Raw genomic sequence first — 17,045 nt, forward strand, 5'->3', positions numbered from 1 at the left:
GATCTGAGCTCCACATTTTCCCCAAAGCAGATAGAGCTGCCCGTGAGGCTGAACGCATTTGACTCATCCGGACGAGACAAGGTAGGACGATTAAAAACTGGCATTTTATCAAGAGATTAAATATGGAGATCAATTAAAATCCATTTAAAAATGTGAGATTGAGATTGAATGGGTGAAATGAATTTTTTTTTTTTTTTGTATGGGAAAAACAACGCTTCTTGAGTGAATCTGGGTTTTGCTGTTATGCAGCTTTAAAAGCTTTCAGTTAATTGCGGAAAAAAAATAACCTGAGAATGTTAATTAAGCCGCACTTTGTGAGATGAGTTTTATGGCTGTGCTGCGATGGTTTTGGTGTGGTTTCGACGGAGAACAAAAAGCTTCTGCTCATCAAACTCGGTTCCACTTTTACTTACGCTTTGATCTCACATTTTCACGTAGCGTAGAAATTGATGCTTTGCTTTATGTACGCTTACTCAGAGGTTGCAAACCTTTTAATTTACCCCTGTTGCGGGGGGATTTTTTTATTTTTTTTTTGGAGAATGTTTGTATATCTAGATATGTTTATTTGGTTACAGAGTCAACAAGCTCCCAAAAGCACAGTCAGAATGGTTCATACACTATAAAGCTATGTAAGTGAGGGGTTATGTGAACAAAGTTAGGCGAACATAAGTACATAGTATTCTAAGCAAATTAACTTAAAGGTTGTTTACTCTGCTGCTGCAGCTTTTACTTTATTCAAATGACCTCCACAGGATTTAAGCTGGCTAATCTTTTCAATACCGTGTTCAAAACATTACCGTTGTTAACATTAGAAGTGGGTAAAAATTTGCTTGTAACTATAATATAGGTAGCCTGGCCATTGGCTTCCTGTACAATCCTGCTTGATTCAAATCTCGCTTCGCACCACAGTCTGGTCTTTCTCCCACTTACTTGGATTCCTCCCGTAGAATTTCTACCGGGCCAATCAGCACACAGAGTGAGAAGTTGTGAACCAAAACGTAAATTTTCTGCTCTGTTTTAGAACTGTAGTCTGAGCCCGCCTGTAGTTTTAGCAATGGCAGCGGAGGAAGTGAACGAAGCCGTTCAGTCTATGTTGGCCACGCTGCCAGATATTGAATTAACATTAACAGCCGCTTGTTCAGTTCGGCATTTCTCTCTTTGCAATGGACAATGGTTGTTTATAGAGCACGGTAATTTCCAGTAAGCTTCACAGCATTGAACTGGTGCATTACATACACCATGGACAAAGGTTGGTGACTGCGGGGTAAAATTTAAAACTTTAACACAGTCTACGCTTTCAGGAAGCAATTGTTTCTCAATAGCTAAGACCCCAGACCCTCTGTACGAAGCAAAGCATAGAACAAGGGGCTGGTTTTTCCATCCATTCATCCATCCATCCATCTTCTTCTGTTTATCTGGAGTCGGGTCGCGGGGCAGCAGCCTAAGTAAGGAGGCCCAGACTGCCCTCTCCTCAGCCACTGGGGCAGCTGCTTTGGGGGAACCGCAAGGCGTTCCAAGGCCAGTCAAGATCCATAGTCCCCCCAGCGTGTCCTGGGGGTATTTGGCTGGTTTTTACCAGTCTATAATATAACCTCTTCCATCAGGCTTTCTGGTGTAGTTACATTTCAAGATGTAACTGTTTTTGAGGGTTGTGTTTGTTTATTTTCCTGATAACCTGAATTGATCACATATCTACAGACGACAAAATGCTAATCCACAATGACAATAGCTCCAAAAGTCATTTCAATGTTGGCGCAACTTAATAACTGGTTTCACCAACATTGGTTGGTGGCAGCAGCTACCATCAGGTGATTAGGGTTTTTCATCTTTGCGAGGAATTTTGGCCCACTATTTATTCAGAGTTGCTCTCATTGCAAAGTTCTTGTGTATGACCACCTTCCATCGCACATCAACTTAGTTTGACTGATAGTTTTATGTCACATGCATAACATGACATGCTGTCCAAAAAGTTCAACATTTCTCTCAGTACTCCACATAATATTTTCCCAAAGCCCTTGAGATTATAAAGATGTTTTTCAGCAAATGTGGGCTGAGCCTTTGTTTGGATGCCGTTTTAATTGCTAATGTTGTTGAGCACCGACCGTAACACAGCCGAGTGAGGTCTGTCATGTTTCAGCTGTTTTTGGTTCTTTTCTGACGTCTTGGACAAGTCTTCAGTGTGCTCTTGGAATAATTTTGGCATGGCTTTCAGTCCTGGATAGGTTCACCACATTTCCGTGTTTTTTCCATTTAAGGATAATGACTCTCACTTTGTTTCTCTGGAGTACCGAAGCCTAGCAGAGACCCTTTCCAAGATGGTGGAGTCAAATGATTTAGTTTGTCATCTGTTGTGAAAGCTTTTTTGAACTGTGACATGATGTGTTTATTTTGTCAGACAGGTCTTGTTTAAGGGATTTTTTGTATTCAACAGGTTTGAGAGTAATCTGACTGGGGTGTGGCTATTATAAAATAACACACAAACAGAAGAAATTATTAAGGGGGCAAATACTTTTTACACCATGATTTGTCCAGTAGCTCACTTTTCATCAGGATGTCCTTGTGTCCCAGTAGTGACTCAGAGGCTCCTTAGAAATCTGACCAACGCCCATGCCATCACTTATGTCAACTGGTAATTTTTCCCTAAAGTCACCGGAGCTTGCTCTAAGTACTGTTTGACATCAAGATGTCCAGGTCCAAAACCTCTAAAGAACACCAACAAGTGCAGCTTTAACCACACAGCAGACAATCAGTGTCGTCAGGATTGCAGGTTTCTTTTTTGCCTTCTTTCTTTCTTCAAAATTTAAAAGAAATTTAAAAAAAAAACCTTCTTAATGTTGTCTATATGAGTTTAATCATTGACACAGCTGCTTTTTGAGATTGTAAAATGTAATTGGGTTAATTTAAAGAAACTTAAGATAACTTATTAAATAAAATTTAACAATCACTTTGTTTGAGTACTACCAGATGATATCCCTAACCAAAAACAAAACCTGTCTCACACCTTGCAAAAGTATCTTAGTGAACTCAAGGTAAAGTTATTTGAATAAGAAGTTCTTTCAACTCATCCAAATGCAAGATTTAAAAAATGTAGAGTAATTTACCTTTAGTCAGGCAAAACATTTTTGGTAAGATAAAAAAAATGCCTAGAATCTGAATGTATATGACAACAACTAGATGTTTTTAATAATTTTTTTAAATTTCCCTTCGAAAACTAAAACTTAATGTTTTGTAATTTCTTGCAGGTTCTTTAACAATGATGGAGCAAGCTTCTTACTATTACATCAATTTCACCAATCTAATCAACAATGACTCCTTGTATGAAGAAGACGACGACTACTACAGGGATGATCACGATCACAACAACAAAGATGAGCACTCTGAGCTGAGGCAGTCCCTCACCATAATGTCCCTCATCGTCTACTCGCTGGCTTTTGTCTTGGGCGTGCTCGGGAATGGAGTGGTTATCTGGGTGACTGGCTTCAAGATGAAAAAAACGGTCAACACGATTTGGTTCCTCAACTTGGCCATTGCTGACTTCCTCTTCACAGCCTTCTTACCACTCAGTGTGACATATACAGCTATGGGCTTCCACTGGCCATTTGGCAAGTTTATGTGCAAGCTGAACACTACCATCAGCTTCCTGAACATGTTTGCCAGTGTCTACATTCTGGTGGTGATCAGTGTGGACAGATGCGTGTCCGTTGTCTGGCCTGTCTGGGCGCAGAATCACAGGAATTTGCGTAAGGCTTCATGCATCAGTCTGTGCGTTTGGGCATTGGCTTTGATCCTCAGCGCTCCGTACTTTGTCTTCAGGGATACCGGGCCATCATACGAGAATGAGAACATCATCAACTGCTTCAACAATTTTGCTATGTCTGAGGACAATGAAAATCAATCTGTCCTTGAGCTGCAACTTTTCCGCCACAAGGCCATGGTCATCACCCGCTTCCTCCTGGGCTTCGTCATTCCCTTCAGCATCATCGTCTCCTGCTATGCCGTCATAATCCACCGCCTTAGACGAAACCGCACACTGGCCAACCAGTCCAGCCGCTCTTTCAAGATAATTGCCGCCATTATTGTCACGTTTTTCCTTTGCTGGGCTCCCTTTCACGTCATGGGTTTGTTGGAGATGGTAAGCAACATGGGAAATCACTCAAATGAGATGTTGCTCCACATCATCGTAATCGGAGTCCCGATCGCCACAAGCCTGGCCTTTCTCAACAGCTGCCTGAACCCGCTGCTGTATGTGTTCATGGGCCAGGACTTTAAGGATAAAGTTCGCAAATCCATCCTGAAGGTCCTGGAGAATGCCTTCCAGGAGGAGGTGTCCCGCTCTTACACCTACACAAACTCAATGGTCACCATTCGAAGCAAAGACAAATCACTCTCTGATGCCGAGGTGTGAGACTGTCATGGACACTATAGCTGTACAATGTAAATGCTACTGTAAATATAAAATCATTTTTATCTACTAACCATGTATTCTACTTTGCTTTGAATGCTTAGCTTTGCCTCAAAATATAATCTACAATCACTGTTTAGTTTTGGTTTTGAGCTACAAAGCATGAATTCCAAATATATTGGCCAAATAATGCAACCTTTTGCCAAGTCAAAGAGAAACTGGGTTGCAGCAAGTTCTTATACCAGCTTCCTCTACTTTTTTAACTTGGAAACCAGAAACTTTGAACTTGACACATGATACTGTCCACAGTGGTCACCTGTGGGTTTACATCACCTGTGAACTAGAACAGAGTGTGCAGTTTCACTGCGTCTTTATCACAACTTAGGTCAGCAACAAAAAGTTTCATCTGACAGCTGCTGTCATTCATATTGGTCACCTGTCATAATACCTTCTTAGGCACTGATTGCTGTCTGCTGCATGCTTCAATAAATACTTCATTGCCTTTTCTATGAAGCTTGAAAGAAATATGACGTTGATAAATGATGCTCAAAATTCCAGCTGCTATAATTATCTTTGCCCCAATTTCTATGCATTTTATCCTGAAGACTATAAACTACTAACTGAAGGTGGAGGAGCTGGAAAAGGCATAAAGATCCTTTGGATTTTATTCAACTTAGAAAATGTGCCCTTTTTTCCCTATATTGATGATTATGTGAATATGATTATGTTACGGTATGTAATATGTTAAACATCAAGTTTGATTTGTATTTCAACATTGTCACTTTTAGACCTTTTTCAGCACTTGTTTTAGTTGTACCAGTAGACTGATATGAGTGATGGCGATTCATCAAGTGGAAAAACAGTTATTTTTGAGTTGTAACTAAAAACACAATTTATCATGAGGCAGCTTCAAACTTCAATGCTTTTAAACGCCACTAGAGGGTGCTGATTTATTGTATTTTTTTATATCAGCAAGTCATCGAAGGAGTCTATTCTCACTCAAACATTAAAAGCAGCAATCGTTGACATTTTGTCCATCATAAATAAAAGAAAAAAACCCAATTTCAATGTTATAACTGGTATAGATGTAGGCTAACAAGACATTGCTAGTTAATTTTTGAATGTGTGACATTACAAACTGCAAGTCTAAAAAATTGTTTCCTAGTTCAGTTTCTTCTATATTATTCTTTCTTCTTAGAATGTGTTGTTTATTTTTACAATAAACAAATATTATTGTATGAATTTTCAATGTTTAAATGGCTTATATTTTATCTTCTTTTCTGAAAGTCAGCTAAAAACTATTATAGCTTCTCCTGGTGAGGTAAACAAGACAACGTCAGTGTTGGGACATTTTTTATAGAAGTGGAATCTAAGATAACTGAGCAATAAGTCAGTCAATCAAATACTAATAAAATCAGCATTTAGGGAATTTTAATGCGATTTTATAGCCAGTCCTTCCATTGTCTAGATCCTCTTGTCTGTGCAGAGTACCAGGGGACTCGGTGCCTATCTCCAGCAGGCATTAGGCAAGAGGTGCGATACACCCTGGACATTTTGACAGTTCATCACAGAGCAACCATGCACAAGTTAACAACAACCTAATAGTCATGGTTTTAACTGTGGGGGGAAGCTGGAGTAGGAGAGAACACATTTACAGGGAAAACAGTAAAACATGTCCAAGGATATTTCTGTTTGAAAGCATCATTGCTACCCTTAAACAAAAAACAGAAGCAACCAGCTGCTCTCTGTTGTATCATATTTAGTAAATATAGACTGCCTGTGCATAATCTAATCAAAGTGCAACTGTTCTATGAAGGCCTCAGAGGTTTGTTGGAGAATAAACAGTGTCATGAAGACATATGTTGTGGAGAAAAAAGCAGGGTTAAGTCATAAAATTACATCCCAAGTTACATATATTTTACAGAACACTGTTCAATTTATCATCCAAACATAGAAAAAGAAAGACACAACTGGTAACCTACTAAGAGATGGTTATCCACCCAAGGCAGCTAACAGATGGGTAAACAAGTAACTCACATTAACTCTTAGCTTAATGAGATGGAAAGATGCAATGTTTTGACAGGACAGTGATAAGTCATGTACTCACTATGATGTTCATGGAAGAGTGGCAAAAAGAAAATCATTATTGAAAGAAAGAAATCAGAAGACCTGTTTGTCACAAGCCAGGTAGGGGACACAGTACACATTTGGAAGAAGGGGCTTATGTTAGCTGGGACTGAAACGAATCTACTTTGGTGCAAATGAGTAGGGAAAAAACTAATTCTGCAAATTACTTTAAACTCATAAAACCCACCACAAAAGTAGTGGTAGCATAATTTTTTCTTAACAGAGACTGGCAAGGAAGCTGGTCTGAGTTGATTAGAAGATGGGAGGAGTTAATTGCAGGACAAAACAAGAAAAAAAATCACCTTCTGGAGGTTGCAAAACAGGATGACCAATGACCATGAAAATGAAACTTAACAAACAACTGGAGCTACAAGATCAGTGGGTGCAGACCACAAACCGCGAACAGTCATTGGAATAATTTTGTGTGGCCCCTCACCACAGTTCAACAATTATCCAAATTTGTCTTGTGAGCCCAGGTGTTTAATGTAAATAGATACTTTGTTAATTTTATGTTTTTTAAATTTCAAGATTTTTGCGGAAAAATAAAAATTTTCTTGAGAAGGAAGAACATTTTAGGTACAATACAATGTATTTTTTTTGTTATTAAACAGTCATTTTGCTTTCACTTTAAATCAATAGTAAATAGAACCACAAACATTCACAGACTTTTACACAAAAGCAGACATTAAACCTGGCTAAATAAACCAAGCACTTTAGAATATAGAGTGGTACTATATCCAGTTGTACAACATATCCAATTGTTGTTCAACCACAAGAATGTTTTCTGGAGAAAAGCAGCAATCAAGTCAAACAATTTAAGAAACTGTATGCCTTTATTTTAAGAGGCATTAGAGCAACCCCTCTAGTTGCCACCCCTTTGTTTGGAGCAACACTGTTTGGAAATCCCCCTTTTTTCTAAAAAGTTCACAAAAAATTTGATACCTCTAATCTAAATTTTCATGCTTCAGTCAAAGTCCAGGTTTAAATACAATTTAGAACCTGCAATTCTGATGGTCACAGATCATTTCTATCCAATATGATGGGCCTCAAACTATTCGGCAGAGAAGGGCTGTTATGAAAACACTTAATTTTAAGACATATATTTTCATGGTGTAATTAGTAGAAGCCAAATTTACTTTTTTTCCCCAAAAAAGACGTAAGAAATGGTAGAAAGAAATCCTTTATTTGAAGAAAATGTTAGAATAGGCAGTGGAGACTGTATCAGAGCAAAAAATGAAATAAAAACACAGAACTGTGTGAACTTTCATTGAACGCATAATTTTATGAAGTGACTGATAAAGTCCACAATATCTTTCAGTACCCCCATTTGACATGGAAATGCAGAAAAGGTTGTATATGAGAGGAGGACTTTGCTATTTTTGAAAACTGTTTGGGAAACCAAATACTTGCAGCACCAATCCAGGAACTACTTTGTCACAATCACATACTGGAGATAATGCAATAGCTTGACAGGTGGGGATGATGAAACAGTCAGGGTAAGAAAAGGAAACAGAAGCGCTAATTATCATGTTTTTTTTTGTTGTTGTTGTTGTTGTTTGTTTGTTTTTTTACATCAGAGTATTGATGTATCTTTTAAAATTTCAATGTGCCTTTGAAAGTTGGATATAAATGTGTAAATAAACTGTTTGTATGAAAACAAAAATATGAACATACACAAAACAGTTGTGAAAGGCGTTGTGATTGAGATGGTGTCATTATTATATTTCCTAACTTCCTCAAAATTAACCCAAAAAAATTGCTGTCAAATGTTTGTGCTGGTTTCTGCTGCTTGCACCTCTATCACTTCAAAGATAATAATAAAAGCTTAAAGGTCAACCAGCACTCCTACCACATTAATGAAATCAAACAGCATCACTGCCAATAAAGTGTGCTACATATGGGCTTTTTTGTGCTGTTAAAGTTTTTGTTTCTGATGCTTTACTTTTATAGATTTTAATTAAAGTTTAAAGATCAGATGGTCAACCAGACTCAGTTAGCTGTTTATTCCGGTTGGTGCAGCTTCAGTTTTGAAGTAGTAGAAGTTTTTAAAGTACATGTCATTGCTTATGGGTGATTGGACTTTTTTATAGGATTAAGACATTTTATGTTTGTGACAACCACCACCTGACGTCAAGGAGCTGAAAAAACAAGTCATTACCTGGTAAACCCTATCTGACGTGCCATTGTAAGAGAAAACATGATACCACAAGCAACCAAACTGATAAAGCGACAGGACATTTGATGAGATTGGGGAAATTCTAAGAAAGCATAGAGCTGTCACCCCAGCAAAAAAAATAGATCTGTCAGTCATGACCCGTAGGGATTGGAACTTTATTCTCAGTTCAAATACCATCAAGACGTTGTGGAGAAAAAAAAAAAAGCAAAGTTAAATTATAAAGCAGTATCCCAAGCTATATTTTTTTTTTACAGAGCATTGTTAAAATCTCTGATGTGCTTGAAAAGCACGTAGTGCTAGCCCTTAAACAAACATAGTGTCATCAGAGCGTATATTATTTTTCAAACACTGAAATCAGTTGTACAGATGTTCAAAACTTTTTCTTTGGTTTGCAGGTTTGCTTGAGCGTTAACCCTTTACAATCCAAAATCTTCACCACTTTCAAATACTTTGAGTCCTTTTTAGCAAGGACTCAACTTAAATAGATTAACTTATAAAGCTTTTTTTTATCCAAACGTTCACAAAACTTGTTTAAGATCAGCACATACAACAAGTTGATGAGAATTCAGCTATGTTCACTTGATCTTTTGTTAAACTGAATATTTTTATTTGACAGTGCTTGACTTGATTTCAACACCTTTGTTTCTTTATCGGCCACTGATTTGAGAACGTCCGACTCCATGGAGGTTTCTGCTTGATCTTGAAGGCATAAATAAATCAAAAAGGTTTTCTCTTGTGTTGTTTACTTTCTGTGTCAGCAAGGTGGCAAGTCTAAATATGTATCCAAAATCCTTGTTATTATTCATCCTATTTTTGAGAACCGTTTTATCGGATAGAGAATAGAAACTTCAACAACTGCCTAAGAAAATTCGGCTTCCATGTTACATTATACTTCTGCAACTGTTTCACCACCAGGCCTTAATTATTATTCACTTCCTCCTTGAATCTGTTTTCATCTTCAGTATCTAAACTACCATATTTTTAGCAAAGATTTCTCGTTTCAGATTCCTCATCATTTCTTCCTGTGCTTCCACATCATGGCTCTAAGATAAGTGGGGAAAAGAAAAGGTACTGTCAGAATTCATATGACCAGTAGGATTTGAGCCCTTTTCTTAGGGTATTCCCAAGGTGCAGAGGAATGAGATAAGGTAGATTCTTTCTTCCCTTTACCTAAAGCATGTATTCTTTACATATTTTACACTGTTATGTCCTCTTTTTTTAAAATGCCCGGTGTGTCATGACACACCATGAATTATCAGGTGATGAAAAATAAGTTCAGCAGTCTGAGTTTAGAAGTAGGTGAGAGTTGTCCAGATTTTCTCTTTTGATTATACCAAGAACACAGCCTGCTTCTGAGCATTCGCTGTCTCACTTAAAAGTTCATTGGTCACCATTTAGAGCAATTACAGGACTTTGGTAAGGATAAAACAATACTTCAAAGTGTGCAGACTGAGAAGAGTAATGACAAAATCTGCTGTGGCGGGCGTGCCGTGGTGGCATAGTGGTTAGCGCGACCCATATTTGCAGGCCTTGAGTCCTCGACGCGGCCGTCGCGGGTTCGACTCCCGGACCTGACGATATTTGCCGCATGTCTTCCCCCCTCTCCTTCCCAGTTTCCTGTCAGCCTACTGTCGTATAAGGGACACTAGAGCCCACAAAAAGACCCCCTGGAGGGGTAAAAAATACTAAAATCTGCGGTGGTGTTTGCTGTTGAATAATTAACTCAATGTCATTGTTTCATGTCATAATTTTGGATTGAACTGGACTGTATATAGAACTTAATCTATGCTTATGATTGGTTTGTGATGGAATCAGTCAGATTGGATTGCTTTTTTGGGTTCTGTATTATTGCTAGAGAATCTTACCTGGTTGTCATGAAGAATGCTTTGATATAATCTTTGTTGTGATTTGGTTCTGTGTAAATAAGTTGAACTGATGTTACTGATGAAAATGGACTGGAAGCATACAAATACCATTCAAAAACCTCAAATGATTTTAATATTTCGTAAATGAGTCAAGTTAATATAAAAGCAATAATGTAGCACAGAATGTTATCTGGCTACTTCTCCCTTCTTGTTTCTTTTAAACCTTACCACAACACTGAACAAATTTTTCAATCAGGATTGGGTAATGTAACACTGTGTAATATCATGGCATCACTTTAAGGTTTCCTTCCTGTTTTATTTGATTTTTGTTTTCGCCCATCTGTTGGGCGAGAACAGCTTTGAATCATCTCACGCCATTGGCAGTTTGTATGCATCTCACATCTACATCTATTTTTAACATGTAAGCAAAACATATTTTTCCATGTACTTGTTGTAGTTACACTTTGAATAATTACAGAGATTCAGTGTTGTGTAAAAAGCTTTCCCCACTCTGGGAATTTCTTCTGTCTTTGCTTTCTTATCACTCTCAAATACTTAAGATGAGCAAACAAATTTAATTAGCCAGTAATAACCTGAGTGAGTAAATACAAAAAAATTATAATAATAATTTTTTTCAAGAGAAAAAAGATGCCCAAATCAACCTGGCCTTTTGTGGAAAAAGTAATTGTTCTTTAGATAACTCAAACAATCAATCAATCACGTGCTTTACAGAGTCAAAAGAACATAAACAACAAAGCAACAACTGAACAAACAAACAAACAAAATAAAACCAGAAGTGTCACCACACATTTAAGTAGTAAAAGCCTGTTGGAATAAAAGTCTTTTGATTTAAAAGAACTAAGTTTGCTTATAGATCTAAGGGAGCTGATTTTAAAATTGCGACGCTACTACCCAGAAAGCATAATCACCCCAATGTTTGCATTTAGTATGGGAAACTCTAAGAAGGAACTGATTATCTGATCTCAAAGCCTGAGGACTGTGTCTTCCTCCACCTCCTCTCCATCTTCCATCTTTTCCGACATCCCGAACTCCAAACGCAAAACTGATGTTTTGCATTTGTAGTTGCTGAGTAAGGAGTGAGTCACTCCTTACTCAGCAACTCTAAGTAAGGAGGATAAATTCTATTGAGGGCTATAAAACAAATAATAAAAGTGGGAAGCCAAAGTAGGGAGGATAAGACGGGCCTGATGTCGTCTCATCTAAAAGTGTTCGCTAAAAGACGAACTGCTGCATTCTGCACGGGCTGGAGGCATTTCAGAGATGACTGACTTACACCGATAAGAAGTGTGTTGCAATTCCACAAAATTGATACAACTGATAACAGCATCAGGTCATGCCTTTAAAGTGATACATGCATGAACAGCTTTCTCCAAGTCACAATGATTAAAGAAAGTTTAAGCCTTCGTTAGAAGGTGTACATGACGAAATCCAGATTGGACAACAGATGCAATTTGTTTGTCAAATTGTAAAGCTTTGTCAAGGTTTTTCACGTGATCACTGATAGAATTTTCCAGACCACTAAGAGCTTTACCACCAGATAGGATCCTCTCTGTATTTTAGTCATTAATAAACAGAGAGTTCTGACTGAACCACTGTTTGATTGCAGAGATGCAGTTAAGGAGAAAAAGCAGATTACTGCATCCTGGCCTTGTTGGTCGTCTGCATAGCAATGAATTTAACATTGTGATGATTTATTTTATGATAGATCCCAACAGTAATATGTAGAGAAAAAACGTAAAAGGCCCAATATGGAACCAGGAGGTACTCCACGCAAAAGAGGGGTCAAGTTTTGTGGCTTCAGAATCAGGACTACTTGTTCATAACTTATGGAATTATCAATTAGTTCTCAACTAAAAAATCCTGACAAAAATGTATAACTGCTGGCAACAGCCCACTGGTCAATGAACCTAAACATTTAGTTAGGCAGCAGGAAAATTATCCAAAGCACACCAGTTCAGACTTAAATTTACTTGGGATATCTTTGCATGGCCCTTCAAGAAAACCTTCCAATGTGGCATAATTGAAACAATTCTGCAAAGAAGATTGCGGTAAAGTTCATCCACCTGTAAGAGACGAACTGTTACAGGGGTGAAATGTTATCTCCTGTTTTAGAGCACAGTCATCACTGCTAACCATACGTTCAGATTGCTGAAGCACAGCGATCTCATCTAAAGTTCTTAGAAATGTCTTTTTCTGTGAGATTTTTCTTGGAAAATAATATCTTAGAAAAGCAATGGCCAGACTGTTTATCTTTGTGGGGGTTTTCACAGCTAGAGTGAAAACTCCGGCGATTGATATGCTCAGGGTCTGGTTTCAAAGTGGGGTTTGTGAACTCTGTGCTTTGAGAGTTCAGTATGGTGAAGTTTTTTACAGGGTCAAACCTATTGCAAAGATCAAACTTGGGTCAATTTGTGTCTGTGGTAAAAGACACAATTCTTCGTTTATGTTGTGTATGTTGAGAGGAAGTGGTCAAATTTAAGAACATTACTGTACATGTAAAATATGCTGCAACTTGTGTTACAGATGTAATACAGAAGTGACAAACCAAGCAAGAATCTGCTTCTAATGTCAGAGAAAGGCACAATAGTCATATTTTTTCAAGTCAGAGGCAGACAGTTTAGGAATATTGTTGTTTGCTATCAAGAAATATATTTTTTGGAAATTAATGTGCATTAAGGTGTCAATATCTTAGGAATGCCTTTAACAAATTGATGTCCCTTTGCTTCCTTTGAAATGCTACATGTATATAAAAATAGATCCTTCTTTTTCTGTCTTACTTTGTGTTATAATCTTAAGCTTTAAGACATCTCCAGCAATTAACCCAAACTTATTTCCTAGTTTAACAACAGTATCCAGACTCAGATTAGCTTTTAATGAGATTACAGCAAAATATTCAACGTTCCAACCTTTTATTAATAATGTTTCTGAAGGATGGCTAAAAAGTATGTAAATGCGTACTTTGCATGGCCTCTGGGTCCGACTTGATGTGGGCGGAGGCATTGTCAACCAGAGATAAACTAACATTCCCTGGTTTGTGTTTTATCAGTCAAACCTGACTACGGGCTAAACAAGATCAGACAAGAGAGGCTTTCAAAAAGGTATGTTGGTTAATTAATACATTTTAAACCTGATTTGTGTCCTTTTTGAGGTAAAATTAGTTTCCTTATTCCTAATTTCCATGGCAACAGGACAAATTAAAAAAATAAAAAGTAACACTATTAACCAAAATGAGCTAATAGGAGAGGAGCTTTTTCAGGAGATATAAGAAAATAAATGTGATCTTATTTTTTAAGATCACATTTATACTTTAACCTGCAGGGTGGGGTTGTCCATCTCCTCGTATAGCTGGGGTCTTTCTGTGCAGTTTTCATGTTCTCCCCGTGAACATGAGTGTGTGCTTTATGTTCTACACCAAAAAAAGTTAAGATTTAAATTGAACTTATTTCTGCCTGTAGATTTATTTATAAAGAGTTTTAAAACAGCTAGAGTGAAAACACCGTGCTTCGCATAACTGCAAACTCTAAACATGCATTGAAAGAAAACACATAAAAAATATGACATGGGAATGATAAAAGATTAAACACAATAAAATTAAAAAAAAAAAAAAACACAGTCAAGTCTTGGTATACCAATCTGGTATACCAATCCAAATGCCAGATTGGTATTTGGAGAATACCAATCTCCAAATACCAGCAGCTCCTGGTATTTGCAGGAGCTGCTGTTTGGCCAAGGAGGTAAGAAAATGCATAAGCAATTTTTGGACTCCATTTCATCCAAAAAAAACCCCAAATAATTACATAATTTCTAGATCTCATAGTTAGAATTGGGATCTAGAATCTCCAGGGAACTCATATGTTGACTGATGTTTGCATTTTAATGCTAACATCATTAAATAAAAGCCAAAGCCAGACTTTGGAAATACAGACCCATTTAAGAAATTAAGAAAAGCCCATTTATTTCAGGAACTTCATCTCTAAGGCACATGGACATTTGAAAGCCTTTATTTATGTTAATGATGATGATTTTCCGCTTACAGGTAATGAAAACATTATAGTATTACATCAAACCATTAAAAACATACAGAAATGTGGTTCTTACTGAAAAGTATGTTCAATACCTGCTCAAAGGTTATTTTCAAAAAATACTTTAAATTTAACAAAAAGGCCTCTTCTGAATGCATATCTTTTTTCAATATGGCTGTAAGTCTCAAATCTCTGATTGGCGCATTTCTAAAAGCTTGATACTTTTATTAAGTATTAATAAATACTTCATAATAATAAGTATTTATTAATACGGGTTTAATACTTTAGTTAAACCCAGGGTCTAGTACTAAGGATTCTGCACCTAAAACATTACAAAAGAGAATTGCTAAGAGTAACTAATCTATCTTGTAATATATTAGTGCTCATTCTGCCCTCATGTTGTCCTGCAGGTATCAGGACAGCCATGGATACAAATGAGTCCATCTTTCAAATCAACAACACGGAGGAGTCCATGTCCTCCTCGGGCGACGATGCAAAACTCAGAAATTTTCTACACATCTTGTCTCTCTGTGTTTTCGCCGTGGCCTCTGTGCTTGGGGTGTTTGGAAACGGACTGGTTATCTGGGTGGCCGGCTTCAGCATGAAAAAAACTGTTAACACAGTTTGGTTTCTCAACCTGGCTGTGGCTGACTTCCTCTTTACGGCCTTCCTACCCCTGAGCATCACATACCAGGCTTTGAATTTCCATTGGCCGTTTGGGAGGTTAATGTGCAAGTTGAACAGCACAGTAAACTTTCTAAATTTGTACGCCAGCGTCTACACCCTGGTGGCGATCAGTGTGGACAGGTTGGTGTCTGTAGTGTGGCCGGTCTGGGCTCAGAGTCATAGGAACGTGATGAAGGCTTCCTATCTGAGTCTGTGTGTTTGGGCATTCGCTTTATCTCTCAGCCTTCCGTCCTTTGTCTTTAGAGATACTGAAAGCTACGGTAGCATTACCATCTGCTACAATAATTATGCTTTCTCCAATAATTATAGCAATCCAGCTGTGATTCAATTGCAACATTTTCGCCATCGATCTATGACCATTACTCGTGTTCTCCTGGGCTTCATCATCCCCTTCAGTGTTATGCTTTCCTGTTATTCCATCATAATCCACCGCCTCAGGAATAGCCCCACATTGGCCAAACGATCAGGCCGTCCTTTTAGGGTCATTTCTGCCATCATCATCACGTTTTTCCTATGCTGGGCTCCCTTTCACATCATGACGATAGTTGAGTTGAAAAGATTTGATCCAAACAGCCAAAGCGAAACACTGGCCCATGTCATCATGGTCGGGTTACCACTTGCCACGTGTCTGGCCTATGTTAACAGCTGCCTGAACCCGGTGCTATACATATTCATTGGCCAGGATTTCAGGGATAAAATCTGCAAATCCATCCTGAAGGTGTTGGAGACTGTATTTCAGGAAGATGAGACCAACACTTACACAAAATCTACCACCACCAGTGAAAACAAGAGACTTGACTACAATGCTGAATTGTAGAAACAGCACTGAATTTTCTAAACAGCTGAAAGGACTGGACACCTATTACAAAATCCCTATTTTATTACATTATAATTGGCTCTGATTATCAAAAGAATTTAGGTGATGTATACAAATGACTATTTCAGAGAAGGATGAAATCAAATAAACATTTCTCATGACTGATATTTTGTAAGTTGGACATGTGCACTTGCATTATGCTATATTCAGTAGACTAAACTCTTAATTAAATCAAATAAATATTTTTTATGTATGTATTCATTGTATTTTCATATATTCATTGTAAATGCCAAAGAAATTGAATTTAATGTTTTTTGTACAATATTTGAGAGTCAGTTTATTCCTGTAAGAAAGGAAGAAGGAAAGAAAGAATGATGGACTTATTAAAGTGACAAAAACACTGTGTGTGGACACATCTTGCATTTACTGACGTGTGTGATGTAACTCCTCAGTAATAACTGGCATCTTTCAGAAATTGTGTATGACTGGAAGGTTATGTTGAAAACACCAGGGTTCTGAAACTGTTAATAGGAAAAGCCTCATCTATGTTCAGATTTTTCCATCAGATAATTGAAGGTTAAAGATGCCACTTCATTTTTAGGTGTAAAAGTTAAGTATGAAGGAAATTGTAGAAAAATTCCCCCATTGTAAAGCTGTTTGTCAGAAATAGCAAGATTTTGGTCCTTAACTTTGTCAATTTTATTATTGTCATTGAGGCTGTTTTGTTTGCATGATTTTGCTTGCTATTTTTCTTTGATTTCAGAGGAGACTGTTCAACCTTTACATGTGCTAATCCCGTAAAAATAACTGATGTATTTAATTTCAATGGCATGTTTAATATATTGTCATGTACTAACTCTTGAATAAAATCATTAAATGTGATCATTTTAGTACGCTTACGGCATACACTTCATCTTGTTGGCTTCAG

General features: G+C 37.5%; 1 protein-coding gene across 2 annotated transcripts; it reads left to right on the forward strand.

Annotated features, from left to right (window-relative positions):
- On the forward strand, positions 1-17,007 carry fpr1 (formyl peptide receptor 1). 2 transcript variants are annotated; one of them, XM_032558630.1, is made up of 3 exons: positions 22-81; positions 13,638-13,689; positions 15,024-17,007. In XM_032558630.1, the coding sequence occupies exon 3, from the start codon at positions 15,038-15,040 to the stop codon at positions 16,115-16,117; it is 1,080 nt and encodes a 359-aa protein (XP_032414521.1). In that variant the 5' UTR covers positions 22-81; positions 13,638-13,689; positions 15,024-15,037; the 3' UTR covers positions 16,118-17,007. The 2 variants fall into 2 exon arrangements, with proteins under 2 accessions (XP_032414520.1, XP_032414521.1); XM_032558629.1 differs by lacking the exons at positions 13,638-13,689; positions 15,024-17,007 and adding an exon at positions 3,243-8,431 and having other exon boundaries at positions 1-81.
- Positions 17,008-17,045: the final 38 nt, after the last annotated feature.

Source organism: Xiphophorus hellerii, chromosome 3, assembly GCF_003331165.1.
Source record: "Xiphophorus hellerii strain 12219 chromosome 3, Xiphophorus_hellerii-4.1, whole genome shotgun sequence".
Lineage (NCBI taxonomy): Eukaryota > Metazoa > Chordata > Actinopteri > Cyprinodontiformes > Poeciliidae > Xiphophorus > Xiphophorus hellerii.

Coding starts and splice junctions, on each gene's coding strand:
- fpr1 (XM_032558629.1), top strand. CDS start 3,254: ATGATGGAGCAAGCTTCTTACTATTACATCAATTTCACCAATCTAATC.